This window comes from Hydra vulgaris, chromosome 04, assembly GCF_038396675.1.
Source record: "Hydra vulgaris chromosome 04, alternate assembly HydraT2T_AEP".
Lineage (NCBI taxonomy): Eukaryota > Metazoa > Cnidaria > Hydrozoa > Anthoathecata > Hydridae > Hydra > Hydra vulgaris.
The window spans coordinates 46,637,501-46,653,752 of record NC_088923.1 but is presented as its reverse complement, the minus strand read 5'-3'; the positions used below and the strand labels follow the sequence as shown (position 1 = coordinate 46,653,752).

The 16,252-nt window shown below is 25.7% G+C and overlaps 1 protein-coding gene across 6 annotated transcripts in view; it reads left to right on the top strand.

The window, feature by feature from the left end:
- LOC105845222 (synaptonemal complex protein 2) overlaps positions 1-16,252 on the top strand; it is a 126,035-nt gene that overhangs the window by 69,603 nt on the left and 40,180 nt on the right. For 4 of the 6 annotated variants that reach the window (XM_065796470.1, XM_065796469.1, XM_065796474.1 and 1 more), the window contains 7 exons: positions 3,159-3,308; positions 4,525-4,632; positions 5,801-5,840; positions 6,507-6,552; positions 14,421-15,516; positions 15,596-15,847; positions 15,983-16,073. In XM_065796470.1, the coding sequence (XP_065652542.1) occupies positions 3,159-3,308; positions 4,525-4,632; positions 5,801-5,840; positions 6,507-6,552; positions 14,421-15,516; positions 15,596-15,847; positions 15,983-16,073 (1,783 nt within the window). The remainder of the gene's footprint in view (positions 1-3,158; positions 3,309-4,524; positions 4,633-5,800; positions 5,841-6,506; positions 6,553-14,420; positions 15,517-15,595; positions 15,848-15,982; positions 16,074-16,252) is intronic. The other 2 variants (XM_065796472.1, XM_065796471.1) reach the window with 1 other exon arrangement.

Here is a 16,252-nt window from a genome sequence, read left to right as displayed (position 1 = left end):
CAGGCTATTTGTCAGTCAATGTAGCAGCACTCCCTTGCGAGTCAGGCTATTTGTCAGTCGATGTAGCAGCACTCCCTTGCGAGTCAGGCTATTTGTCAGTCGATGTAGCAGCACTCCCTTGCGAGTCAGGCTATAAGATAGTCGATGTAGCAACACTCCGCGCATGATTTACAGTAAAAAAAATAAAAATAAAAACATTTTATTAAAAAAAATAAAAATAAAAACATTTTATTAAAAAAAATAAAAATATAAACATTGTTTATACTGTTAAAAACATTCAGAATGTTTTAAAAGCATTCAGAATGTTTTTAAAAACATTCTGGTCAATTAAATTTGCGTTTTTGTGGTTTTTTTATATAACAATTAATTTGTAATTAAATTAATGGTTTTGACTTTCGTCCAACACGAAAATGTTGGACGAAAGTCAAAAGTAATTAAAAGTGACGTATGTGTTGGCGTAAGAATCACTTTTTTCCTTCTGCTCTTCCCAAAGCCAACAAACTATAGATCTATATATATATATATATATATATATATATATATATATATATATATATATATATATATATATATATATATATATATATATATATATATATATATATATATATATATTCTAAGTAAAGGCTGAATGGAGTTTGCCCCCTATCATTAGTACAATTTAAAATCGGTCATGCTTATAGTAATATATACATATATATGTAAGTGTTTTTATGTAAGTGTGTGTCTTTTATATATTTGAAGGGGTCTCAGTTATTGTTTTAGTTCACCTGTAATCTACTTTATATGTATGTTTGTGTTCTGTCTAAACTGTCTAGTGCGGTGTTGACTCACCTGTAAGTTGCTATCTGCATGTTTGCATTCTGTCTGAACATCTGGTGCAGTGTTAGCTCACCCATAAGTTGCTATCTGTATCTCATAAGTTACTTCATGTATGTATGTGTTCTGTGTAAATGTTTAAATGTACTTTTTAAATGTTTAAATCTGTTTTGATGCAATATTTTTTAGCTAACCAGACACTCCAATTATGTAAGCCTACACTCTTCCTTACCTCTAGTATTTTGTTAGATGTAATGTTTTTCCTAATCCATTTCTAAAAGATCATGTTCAATGTTTTGAGCCACTGTTTGCAATAATTAACTTCTTTTAATTACTCCAGGTCAGGTCAGGATCAGGATCATCATGATCACTCTCTACTGGTATTATGTAACCCAGTACTAGCTGCCTCATGCCTTGCTGTCTTGCAAAGTGTGCTTTTTTAGGAGAAAAAAATTCCCAGCCTTAGAGATGATGAATGCTGTATCTTCTTGACTCTTCTCATAGGTTTTTGCCTGTGCCTTCTTGATAGTGGCTATGCAACTTATTTTGTTATCTCCTAATGAGGGTACAGCTCTAAAACTCATTTTAATGGTTCTGAGGCCAGCTGGTAGTAAGGTTTTCCAAACTCTGTTGTAGCTCTCAGAGAGGCTGATTCCAACAGCTGCAAAATATCAGAGTATAATAGTGCCATGTTGCGCATGAACAGTGTCCCTGTTAATGCTTTTGGTGCGCATTGTTGAGGCCATATAAGGAGCCCTATGTTACAACTTAGAGTTACTTTTCGATAGCTTAGAACAGGTAGCTGATCTTGAATCTGTTCTCGCTTCTGTAACAGATTGGGGCTCACAGTGGCTTGTAAGTTATAACTCTAACAAAACTCAGTTATTTACTGCAGACAACTATTGCAGTACTGTCGACATTCCTAAATTAATGAATGACAACCATCTTGCTGAGTCCTCTTTTTTACATCTTCTTGGATTATTGTTAACTACTGATCTTTCATGGAAACTATTTATACAATTGATTGCTAAATTAGCATCTGGTAAGGTTGCTTCTCTTTATTGTGCTTGCCATTTTCTATTTTCTGATTCCATTCTCTACCTCTATTTACCTATATTTGGGCTGGTTCTTCTAATTATGCTCTTTCTTTTCTAGGCAAGGTTCAAAAATGCATTGTAATCATAGTTGGATCTGCTAAGCTTCAGCCTCTTTTCTTATCATTGTAAAGTTGCATCTTTTTATTTTCTACAAATACTATCATGGTCACTGCTTAAAAGCAACGACCATAGTAGTATTTCTTTACCATGCTTACAATAGTATAATAATATTAATAATAATAAAAATTAATTAAGAATAAAAAAAGAATAAAAAAATTAATTGTTATATTATTATAACAAATTATTATACTATTGAATAATTTATAATATTTAGATATTAAATTTAAAGTTAAACATTTCTTTAGGTAAAAATAGTAACCTCATTTCATTAGTCTTATTTAATTATTATTAGAAAATTTTATATTGTTGGTTTCTCTTAATTTTTCAAGTGTTGTTTTAAACAATTGTCAGAGTTTAAAAATATTTGTTTATTCTTTTAATAAGTAATGTTTATACATATTATAAAAGAAACATGCATGAAGCTATGTAAACATATGTTGATAAGAAACATGTTAGAAGCTATATAAACATATGTTGATAAAAAACATGTAAAACTGGCAAGTATAAAACTTCAATATCACTTAAGTCATATTAACAGTATAAACATATAATCATGATCATTTCACAAAAGTCATTTTTGAAGGGTTTTAAATGGTTGAAATGTATTTTTTACACAGTCTTCTATTATATGACAAATCACTTATACCTTTAACCAATTTTTTCATTTGTTTCATTGTGATATAAGAAAAAATAGCAATTTTTTTTTCAGTTTTTTTTTTAGCTTTCTCAAAAATTGAAAAAATGACTTTAGCAATTGTGAAATGATCGTGACAATGTGTTAACAAGAAACATATTTGCAACTAAATAAATTTTTTTAAATAAAACTTCATCATAGTTCATAAATGTTATGCGCTTGTGTTGCTGAACAAAAAACTTATAGCAATTTGATTTACTATAGATTGTTAGGTTTTTGCTTACCCCTGTACATGTTTCATATTATGAAAAAAGAAAGAATCATTTTAAAACTATTTTAAAAATAAATAAAAAATAATTGCTATTGATTTTTTTTTATTTCTTTGACTTGTCATGTCTGAAAAATAAGTACCAGACTAGATTTTTTTCAGGGAAAGTTTTCTTTGTTTTGGGGTCTACATAATATTGAGTATTTTTTTTTTTTTAAAGGTTTCTGCAAAGTCAGCAGTGAAGTTGAAGTACGAAAAGAATAATAAAATTGATTCAGAAAATGTTCAAGAAGAAAATAAAAGCAAAGAAAATGTTAGAAAAGAAAATAAAACAGAAGTAAAGAGAGTTATAAAAAAAGATAAAAATAATGTTAGCTATGAAGTTTTTTTAATATTTACAAATTAACGTTAAATTTTTTGTTTAAAATTGCAATTTTATGTTTAAAACTTTAAAACAACATTAGCAATATAACCAAATTTTATATTCTTTTTAATTTCAAAATGGAACAATTATTTTTTACTCTCTCATTTTTTATGTTTTTTTAGTTTCCATTTTTTAAATTTGTTTTGATATTGGTTTGCCTAGTTCTCACTTGAACAGTAAAGTGTAATATGGTTAATATCTTACCTTTTATCTCCCACTTAAAGTGTAAAATATACTGTGGTAGATATCTTTCCATCTTGTTCCCACTTCAGTAAAATGTGCTATCTTATTTCTCTATAATATATGATAATATTTCTTATTAACTCTTATGATAATATTTCTTATTAACTCTTCAATCAAGAATTTCAAAAAAAAGAGAACTAAAATATGAAAAAGTAGAGGGTTGGAGTTACAAAAAAATAACACAAAAATTTTTTTTTACTAAATTCATGCTTTAAGCCACAAATTTATTTGTGGAATATTGAGGAACTTTTAGATTTGATGTTGAAGTTTTATATATATTAATTTTGAATTGTTATTTCACTATTTTAAATTTGTCAAAATTTAAAATCAAAACCATCTTTAATTAATGTGATATTTGTATAAACCTTCTAACCTTAAAACATAAGTAAAATTCAGCATTTGTCAATAACTCATTTTCCTTAAGGACTATAGTAGGGTTTTTTTTTGGTGTTACTTAATTGTAATATAACCTAAAATGACTCGACTAATGTAGGTGGTTATTGCTAAATTATAAAAAAATTTTGATATGTTTTTATTGATGACAAGATTCAGTTCACATTATGTAATTTGCTCCTAACCAGTTATGACTATCAAATAATGTACCAGTTATCACTCAAATGATCAGACTCAATATTAGCTTTGCCAACTTTTCAAAAGGTCTGAGTAAAATTCGCATTGATGCATGGTCTCAAAAAAAAGTATAAGTTGGTTCCAGTTATTTAGAAACATCACAACTATGGTGATCATGTATTGATTTACACTCATCACACAATGCTATATTAGTTGTAGGTTGACTATAAGCATAAAAGATTTCTTTTTTAATAAGAAAGATAATTTTTTTAGATTCATGTACTATTTTTAAATATTGCTAGAATTATAAAAGCTGTTATAATAAAGTATAATGTAAATTTTATTGTAGAAATCTAAAGAAGATAAGGTTGTTGAATCAGAAAGGAAATCTAACAAATATCCTAAACGTGCATGTAAAAGTAAAATAATACAGTATAGAGATTCTCAAAGTGAGGGGGTAAATATTTTTATTTTTATTGATAACTTTCATATTATATTTTTACCAACAGTTTTAGCTTAAGGTGTTGTTGCATTTTAAGTTATAAATTGTCATTTTACTGCAATCAGTCAGGTCAGGTCACCCTTTTCTAGAAAATAGTTTAAATTTTAGTATTTATCAAAATAAGGTATCAGTTAAATAAATAATTAAAATATAGTTTTAATTTTGTTTGAGTTTGTATCAATCAATTATGGTCACGTAACCCTGCTACTGGTAACATATAGTCCAGTACAACCTGCTGTGATGGAAAAATAATAATTTTTTTTTTTGAAAAATTTTCTTTTTTATTAAGCCAAATCAGTGAAATTTTTAATTATTTTGCACTATTTAAAACCCTATTTCTACACAGTTATAAATTTATGCATATTATATGAAATGCAATATTATTGTCAGTATAACCATAAGAATGCTAGTGAAGACTGTATTTATATGAATTAATAATGTTAGATAAAGAAAATGATATTGTATCATAAGGTCTAAGCAATCTGAAACTTTATATTGTTTTGGAGGTCTGGTTTCAATTGTAAGTAATTCGTTTTATTTCTACATTTAATTTTTGTAGATTTGTTTTAGTAACAGCTCTGCACCTTATACGTATGCTTTTTTTATTTAAGATTATACTTTATAATTAAAAAGTAAGGGGTTTGAACTCATTTTTCGCTTATAAAGTAAGAGCTTTACAATTGCACCATTACTAAATATAATTCATGATATTTATAAAGTCTTGATTTAAAGATCATTTAATCATAAAGCCTTAAAACTATTAGTATTTATTTATTCTACAAAACCGTATTGTCTTCAGCATCTTAGTATTTGCTATTATCTTTATTTGGTTTTGTTTAAACTTTATGAAATTTATACACTGAGTTGCACAATAATTTTTTGAAAGCAATGTAAACACATCATACACACAATTTAATCTAAATTTTCATTTTTTAACAATACATTACTTAAGGGTGTAATTCTCAATATAGTTTTTGCAAGATTTAAAAAAAGTTTGTTTTATAACATTGTTAAATTATATACCAGTTTGTTATTTTAATAACTTTGTTATTTTTTGAAAAAAGTTAGTATACCCTAAAATAAATATAAATTTTTATGCTAAAATTTTTTCTTATTTCTTCAGAATACTACAAGTGATGAAGTAAATAAAATTGAAACTAATGGTAACTTAATTATTTTATCGTTTTGTTCCATACTTGTTTTAGTCAAAAGTTCTGTGTTTGTTTTAAATACTTAAAACAGTTTTAAAGTTTCCAAAATTAATTATATAAAAATTAAGTATTTTATACTAAGTAATTAGGCAAATTAGGTAAACTATTAGATTAGATGATGATGATGATGATGATGGTGATGATGATGATGATGATGATGATGATGATGATGATGATGATGATGATGATGATGATGATGATGATGATGATGATGATGATGATGATGATGATGATAATAATGGTGATAATAATGATTATCATCGTCATCATCTTCATTGTCATAGTTAGGTATCATCTGTTGCGCAATCTATACTTAATCTTACCCGATACTTTTGTATGTTTATAATTTTCTATTATCTATTAATGGTTTATACTTTTAGTACAAAACATTGCACAAAAGTACTGCAAAACACATATTTTCATTAAAATAAAAACATTTGCATGAAAAATGTCTTACTTTGAATCAAACATATTCAAAAATCATAAAATTAAAAGTAAAAGCATTCAAAGTAAGAAAACTGAATAATTAAAGCTAACATAAAAATGTTGAATAAGTAAGGTAAATAAAAATGTGTTTTTTTATTTCAGTGTTATAAATTTATTTTTAATATCTTTAAGATGCTGAAAATGATAAAGTAGGAAAAAAACGAAAAAGAAACTTAAGGTAAATGATAAAGTATAAAATATGTTGTATTATTTACTTATAAATTTATCAGAATGTTATTAATTTTAAAAATTTATAATATATGCTATTATTGTTAAATATGTTGCATATATGTTTGCAAAGGTAAAGAATAGGAAAAGTTAATAAACAATATGAAAGTAATAATTAGTATTTTTGAGTTCAATCCCCACCATGTCACTGGTAGTACCATGCTCAACTTGTTTCTCCATGCAGTGACCTTGGTTATTGAGGTTCATTTTTCGGAGTTAAAGAATTGAGAGAGGGTTGTAACCACAATAAAGTAGCCTCCTTGACTGTAGTGGCCTTCTTGGCCTTAGGGAGGTGAATAACATTAAAAAAAAAATGATTGTATATAATATGCATAGAAATCTTTTTTCAAAAAAAAAAAAAAGTGAAAAAGTTATATTTTTAAATTAAATAATTTTATTTTTTATTATTTTGTTATAAAATTATGTGTACAATTTATCTAGAAAATAAAGAACCTTGATTAAAAAAAGTTATTAACCAAATATTTGATTGAAATTTTCATTTTTTTCTGAAAATAATTTTTCAATAAAAATTGTAAAAATTAAAAAATTATAAATAAACAACCACAATTAAAAAAAATCAGTTAACGACATAAAACTGATATTTTTGATGATGATTTATATATAAATATATATTATAAAAACATATAGTGTTTTCATATTATTGTAATGCAGTGTAATTTTGAAATTAAAAATAAGTAATTTAAAAATACAAAAAAAAAATACTTAAACTTTTGTTGAGTTTTTCTGAATAAATTTAAAAAAAAAAAAATGGATACAAATATCTGAACCACTGATAAATAGCAGTTTGCACAATAGTTACTAAAGTGCAAAAATTTATTAAAGTTATCTTTAAAAAGTAGAGAAATGTATAGCTTTTCTATATATGTATATTATATTACATATTTTCTATATATGTATATACATATAAATATTCAAAATTTATATAAAATAAAGATTTATTTAATTTATTTAAATAAAATATAGATTTATTTTTTTGAGCCCCTGCGTGTTTATATAAATAATATTTTGTATTTTATGAAAACAATTTTTTGTATTTGAAAACGTTTCTTTGTATTTCTTTTATTTTTATATTTCTTTAATTGTATGATTGTATAAAAAATTGTATAAAAAATATATATATATCAGTGTTTGGAAGGTTCCTTTTTAAAAGAATCTCATTCTGATCCCTGTTTATTTTGTAAAATAAGAGCTAGTTCCAGTTCCTCGTTTTTTAGTCAAAAAAGGAACTTGCTCCATGTTTCTCTAAAAATAAAACTTGTTCTTTTTGTAATACACATTTTTACTTTGAAAATTGTATTTGTTATGACACAATTGTACAAACTAAAAGCAAAGTTATTGCTTTGCTGGGCGGGCGATTAACTTTTTTTAACATGTTTTATTTAGTTATTTTAAATAGTTTTTAAATATTTCTGGTGTCCTGATGGCCTAGTTTTCATCTGCATGTACTTTATACATATATAAATAATGTAATAATTGCAGCTCAATACAAAAATTATACAATATAAAAAGCTTATTGAAAAATATTATTGTTTAAATTAAGTAAAATAAAACTTTCAACACTAATTTTTGTTTATTTTAGTAAAACTAATTTTTCAACTAGTCACCCAATTTATACAGTCTTTTTTCAGTCATCACATTAAACCCTGTCAAAAATATCGCCTCAACCAAAGCACTTAATGGAAGAGGTGTGTTGAGTTCTAAAAAGAACTCAACGTACTTCTAAATGTAACTCAAACTCCTCAACACCAGAATTATTAGTTATATAATTATATAAGTTGCTTTTCACTGGTAAACAAAAATAATCTTTTTTAGATGTATCTGCTATACAAAAAGAGGATTTGATTTCACAAGCTATAGAAGTAGGATCCACATTGTGCAAACAAAAATTTTAACAAGGCTTTCGCTGTGAAACATTTGACACCATCAAGCCATAATAGTTTAAAACAGAGTATTAAATATGATGTTAATATTGGCTCTTTGTTTCCCCACTAAATCAAGTATGAATCGAAGTTCTTACTGTATTGATAAGTGGACCACAAAAGTTCTTTTTTTTTGTGTGTGTGTTTTGTTTAGGTAAATAATGTCCCATGAACATTTTGATTTATTTAGGTATTATATTTCTTGATTTGTGAATCTTCATGTTTCACAGAAATCCATTATATTGTTCATTTTGGCATATCCATTAGACTCATTATATCCATTAAACTATTTTTAATTTGTAATAAACTACATAAAATAAACAAACCTTCGTAGGTATAGTTCCTTCTTATTTTGTTTTGTGTTTTCAAATAAACCTCTAGCTAGAGCATAACAGGTCTGGCAAAATAATTAGGATCTGGATCCTACCTGGATTTTTAAGATTTGGATCCAGTTCCAAATACAGATCCAATTTTAACTTAAAAATAAATTAAAAAAAACTATTTTACACAAGAAATTTTTATTAATTTTTAAAATTTTTAATATTTAAATTAATTATTCCTGTGGGAATCTAATAAAATTTCAAGCTTTTGCTTTAGTGGTACCCATAAGCTTGCGCACAGAATAAGAATCAAAACTGTTTGATGTTTTTTTAAATGATATTTTAATATCTTTAATGTTCCTTCAAAGCTTTTTTGTTTTTTTCATTTTTCTTTTAATAATAGCCCAGTGCTTTTCAATAACTCTCAATTCTCTCAACTCTCAATTTGGAGGATGTCTGTTTTAGGCACAAATTTCACATTATTCTTTTTATACCATTCTATAGCTAGTTTAATAAGATAAATCAGGCCGGAACACAGGTTTGTTATCGTGTGATTTAATGAGAGGTTAAAGGTTTTTGTAAACATTCTTTAACATATATTCGACCAGAAAGTGTGGACTGAGAAATATAAGGTGCTGATTTTTTGCCACAACTGCAAATAGCTTGCCAAATCAAAGCTTTTTTAGCAAACTTGTCATGTTTTGTGTATTTAAATTTTTTATCTGCTTTTCCTCTATATTTGGCAATATAATAAATAGCACCAGGAATTTGTTGATGATCTCACTTGATATAAGTTTCGCCTTCAATAATACAGAAATTTTTAGAAATAAAATTGTCATACAACTTTCTGCCGCGGGTTCTTGCACTTTTTTGTTGAGTTTCAGAACGGTTCGGCACTTTTTGTGCTTTGAAAAAATGAAAACCATGTTTGTTTCTAACTTTTGCAACAAAGCTATGAGAAAATCCATATATTTTTGCACGTTCCCTAAGTGAAAGGCCTGGGTTATTTTTAAACTGTTAACCAGTTTTCTTACTAGTTTTATATCTTTAAAACCTTTTTTTCTTCCACCACCAGATTTGCGTTTGATCGATTTTGTTTGAGAAACTCGTAGAATAACATGACTAACAGTGCATGGATGTATTTGCAACGATTTTGCTATCGAATTGTAGGTACTATTAGGATTTTGTAAATATTTGTGCATAATTTTTTCTTACGTCTTCTTTTGTCATTTTTAAAACTAATTTCAAGTTAAATCCAAAAGCTAACATATTTTTTTGAAACCACAACACATTGTAAACAAAATACAAAAAAATTAAAAAGTTTTTGATACAACCACTGAAAAAAAATGACGTGCTTATTCTTTCACATTTATTTTGTGTACACGCTTTATCAAACTTATTTTAGTTTTAATTTTTATCACTTTTATTATATTTGTAGTAACTTTTTAAAAAGCATAAGGTATCAATAGTGTTATCATTTAAGCTTCTCCTAAGTTTGGTTTCAAACAATCCGCATGCACTAAAAGCTTGTTGCACTAAAAGATGTTGGTTGGATAGTTTTTAAACACTAAAATAAAGTCTCTAAATTAGAAGTATTTTTTTTTTCGTTGACTCAAAGACAGAAAATTCTTTATTGAGAGATTTTATACTGAGATCTTCATCATTTAATTTTTGTTTTAGCTCAACATTTTGTACAGCTTTTCCTAGCTATGTTTTCATATCAAAATTTCCTTCTACTAGGATCTCAAAATTAATGTTAGTATTTTCTGTACAATCTTCTTTGATTGCTTGAGTTAAAAGTTTTACTAAAAGGTCTTTAGCTAACAATATAACTGCTGTTTTTTTTAGCTTTACTCCAAAAGTAGCTGAAGTACCAGAAATAGAAAACTAGGCTTGTTTAAATATTTCATGAGGTGAATGAAATTAGGGTTTCTTATGCCTAAAGTTCTTATTTTTAAAGCTTGTTTTTAATCTGACATTAAAAATTTAAAGCCTTAACTAAATCTTTATGAATTAGAAGCTCTGAATTTGATATTGCTATTGGAGACTGCACTTGCATAAGTAGGATTTTAATACATTTGCTTAACTTGACAAAGTGTTCAACCATATCAAGTAATAAGTTCCAACGTGTCTTGCAGTCTAAAATAGGTTTATGTTTATGTTCAAAGTCTGATTTTACATGCTTCTGCAACATATTATCATTTTTAACAGGTGACTTTTTAAACAATTTTATTATTGTGCGAACATCTTTTAAAATTGAAAAATAATCTTTTATTACAACAGCCTCAACTGAACTAATTTCAAATTCAATGTAGCCCAGCTCTTCATCTTGATTAAGCTCTTCACTGTCATCATCAAGGCCTGTTGACTCAGGTAAAAACATGTAATTTGTTTACAGAGGGTTATGGGATGCCTGGGAAGAACAACATTTAAAAACACATAAGTATTATGTTGTTTTAAAAAACTAAATGCTCTCAGCAATTAATTGCTCTTAAAATTAATAATCTTTTTTTACGCTATTTTAACAATAATTAAAAAAAATTCCCCATAAGGGTTATGTTTCTTAAATAACATTGTTTAAAAGAGCAATAATATTACATAACAAATTATTCCTCCAAGTTTCATTTGAAGATTATCAAATTGGCTTATTGTTATGACTTGATAAGCTTTTATTTTAGACTTAATATATTTATCATTATTAATTCAAGTTTAAACCAACATACATACATACATGCATACATACATACATACATACATACATACATACATACATACATACATACATACATACATACATACATACATACATACATATATATATATTTATATATATGTATATATATATATATATATATATATATATATATATATATATATATATATATATATATATATTTATATATATATATATATATATATATATATATATATATATATATATATATATATATATATAATGATTAAAAACAACATAAAAAACTATGCAATCAATGATGTAAGAAAAAAAGTATAAATGATTATTTAAAACCATGCATATTATGTGAAAAAAAATGCACTGTACAATTAATAAAGTCCTCAATTATGGATATACGATATAAATTTTAACGCTACACAATAGGACTGTAAATAAGCATCAAAACACGTTTATACAACCCTTACAGCTTTAAAACCTATGGTATGATAAAATGATTTTTTTAATAACATATTTTGCTTAAAAGTGTTTTTAAATAGTTAAAAAAAAGTGTTATGGAGTTAAGTATTCGTTTTTCATAACTTTTTTGCTTTTTTATATATATATACATATACACTTGCATGGTCGTCTTTAAGTTTTTACCGTAAAATGTCAGTTTTATATGTTTTTTTAATTTTGAAGACCGTAAATTTTTTTTTTTAATAATAATTTGATAGACTGCCTGCCCAAACCAAACCCTCAGTCGATGTAGCAGCACTCCCTTGCGAGTCAAGCTATTTGTCAGTCGATGTAGCAGAACTCCCTTGTAGCAGTAGGCTTTAAGATAGTTGATGCAGCAACACTCCCTTGTAGCAACTGGCTATAAGTTAGTCAATGTAGCAACACTCCCTTGTGGCAGCAGGCTATAAGATAGTCAATGTAGCAACTCTCAACGCATGTTATACAGTAAAAAAATAAAAATAATAAACATTCAAAATGTTTTTATTTAAAAAAAAGTAAAATAAAAAAATTCAGAATGTTTTTATAAACATTCTAATCTTTTAATTTGGGTTTTTGTGGTTTTTAAAAAAACATTAAATTTAATTAGTTTCCTCAACTAATTTAATGCGTTTTGTTATTATCTAACGTTAGTTTTGTCAATTTATTTACCCTAGACAAGCAAAGAGCTGTTTTTTACCTCAAATTGTATATTTAACACCTTTACAATAGGTATATATATATATATATATATATATATATATATATATATATATATTTAACGCCTACAACAGGTATATCTATATGTGTAAATATTTATAGTAATGGCGTTAAATATACAATTTGTGGTAAAAAACTGCTCTTCGCTTGTCTATGGTGTTAAAATTTACAAAATTAAGGTTAGATTATAACAAAAGGTAGATTATAACAAAATGCATTAATTTAATAGAGGATACTAATTAACTTTTTTTTAAAAACACAAAAACGCAAACTAGAATGTTTATAAAAACATTCTAAATGTTTTTATTTTATTTCTTTTTAAATAAAAACATTCTGAATGTTTAAGTTTTGTTTTTCTACTGTATAACATGCGCGGAGTGTTGCTATATCAACTATCTTATAGCCTGCTGCTACAAGGGAGTGTTGATACATCAACGATCTTATAGCCTGCCGCTACAAAGGAGTGCTGCTACATCAACTATTTAATAGCCGCTGCTACAAGGAAGTGCCACTACATCGACTAAGGGTTTGGTTGGGGCAGGCAGTCTATCAAATAATAAAATTTTGTTTCTGGTCCTTAAAATATTTTTTTTTTAAAAAAACCTAAAACTGACCTGACAATGTTAAAATTAAAAAAGACCATGCAAATATATATATATATATATATATATATATATATATATATATATATATATATATATATATGTATATATATAGTTTTATAAAATGTTGGGAGTACGGAAGGTAAAAAATGATTCTTTTGTCAACAAATACGTCACTTTTAATTACGTTTGACTTTCGTCCAACATATTTGTGTTGGCAGAAAGTTAAAACCATTAATTTAATTACAAATTAATCGTTTTTTAAAAAAAGCGCAAAAACGCAAATTCAACCAGAATGTTTTTAAAAACATTCTGAATGTTTTTAATAATATAAACAATTTTTTTATTTTTATTTTTTTTAATAAAATGTTTTTATTTTTATTTTTTTTACTGTAAATCATGCACAGAGTGTTGCTACATAGACTATCTTATAGCCTGACTCGCAAGGGAGTGCTGCTACATCGACTGAGGGTTTGGTTGGGGCAGGCAGTCTATCAGGTAATAATAAAAAAAAATTCTGGTCTTGCATTTTAATTTTTACTTTTTGTCAGCAAAATACGGAAAAACTTTCTGACAACCAGTTAGAGGTTATATATATATATATATATATATATATATATATATATATATATATATATATATATATATATATATATATATATATATATATATATATATATATATATATATATTGTTATGGTAAAGGTTTTAAATTTACTATTTGTGGTAAAAAGTGGCTCTTTATGACTCTTTGTCTTTTAAAATGACAAAATCAAGCACACTTTATGTAAGAACTACTAAATTTAATTTAGGAAACTAATTAAATTTTATAGTTTTTAAAAAACCACAAAAGTGCAATTTATTAGGCTGGAATGTTTTTTGTTCTTCAATAAAAGTAAAAACGTTATGAATGTTTTTGTTTCTGAATATTTTAGGAAAAATTTTTGAAAAAAAAAAAAGTTTTGTGTTAAAGACATAAAGGAATTTTTAATAAGAATATAGTTTGAATTTTAAAAAGTTATAAATAACTTGTTATTTATTTAATTAAAAATATCTTTGAATTTTAGTGATGATGAATCAGCTATCCAATCATTAAATAAAGATTTAACTCAAAAATCTTCGAATAAAAAATCAATCAAAAATTCTTTCTATAAAGAACCAGTAAAAATATCATTAAATAAAGAATCAGTCAAACAATCTACTAGACAATTTTTAAATGAAGAACCAATCAAATCATCATTAAATTATACAAAAGATTGTTTTAAAAAAATCAAAAATGAGCAGTTGCATACAAGTTTGTTTGATTTTGAGGATAGTGATCCAAATGAATGTCCATCACAAGAACCTTGGTGGATTAAAAAAAATAAATATCCTCGTGTAAAAAAGCAATACAGGTTAAAACATAAAGCTGAAGTACAGTTAAGTACTTCTTCATCAAGCACATCAGACAGTACATCAAATATAATTGAGAATTCTCATGTTAAAAACCAGTACAGATTCAAATGTAAAACTGAACTAAGTAGTCCTTTGTCGGGTATGTCAGAGAGTACACCAGAAAATGCCTGTGTTAAAAAACGCAAAATCAAACGTAAAGCTGAATTACAAGTAAGCAGTTCTTGTACACAAGGTGTTACACCAGAAATAGTTAATAAAAAAGCCAAGACTTATAAAAACATTAGCATTAGTAAAGCACAAGACAAAAAAAGTAAACTGAAAACTAAAAAAACTGAATTAAAAACTAATCCAAAAAACAATAAAAATATGAAGAAAGTCAAAATTCAATGTCCAAAAGTAACAAACATGTGTGAAATTTCAGATTTCTCAGAAAGTCAGGATTCAATAAAGATATTACGAGATTTTGATAACTTTTCACCTGTTAAAGATTCATTGGAACCAAAAGAATCTGCAATTCAGAATATTCCTAAACCAATTATACCTGATAATAGTAAAAACACTTTTTTTGATAAGAAAGAAATATTTTTACCTGAAAATCAGTGTCTTGTTTCATCTGAAAGAAACTCAGACAAATCTCCATTACCGAATTCAGAGTCTAAATTTACAGATGAGACACCTATTGGTGTTCCAGTTGAATCTAAAAAAAAATGGTTAAAAGATCTCAATATTGTGTTTAATAAAATTGAAGCAGTGGCAAACCAATATCCGGTATTTATTATTTAGACTATTTTTTTAAATTTAGTATCTGTATCTTTTAGTTTATAAACTTGTTCAATTTTTTTTAAAGCCAAAAAAAAAGCTTTGGAAAAGTCCTGTTGTGGCAACAACAACATCCTTTGTGAGTGTTAACGAAGAACTAAATAAAAATGAAGAACAGAAAAAACAATATAAACAAAAATCAAAGTTTATAAAACAAAAATCATCTGATAAAAATGTGGAACTTTCTTCTCTTCATGTTACTCCTTTAACATTTGATTCCAACGAAGAGAGTGAAATTGAGAGTCAGGATACAGTCAATAATTTTGCAGTTTTTTGCAAGGTAAACTGTATTTACAAACAAATTTTTTGTTACTTGTGATTTTTGTATGGTATTCTATATTTAAAAACTTCTCTCTCTACATTTTGTATTCAAATTTTCAAAACAAAAAATGAATTTGTTTTTTTATATATATAGAGCATTTTAGAAAAGTCTAACAGTAAAATTCAATCTGCAAATGAGCAAAATCAATCATTATTGGTCTTAAACAAAATAGAAGAGAAAAAAGGTTTTTTAAAATTTTTAATTTTTGCAATTATATGTTTGCATGTATATATATATATATATATATATATATATATATATATATATATATATATATATATATATATATATATATATATATATATATATATATACATATATATATATATACATATATATATATATATATATATATATATATAT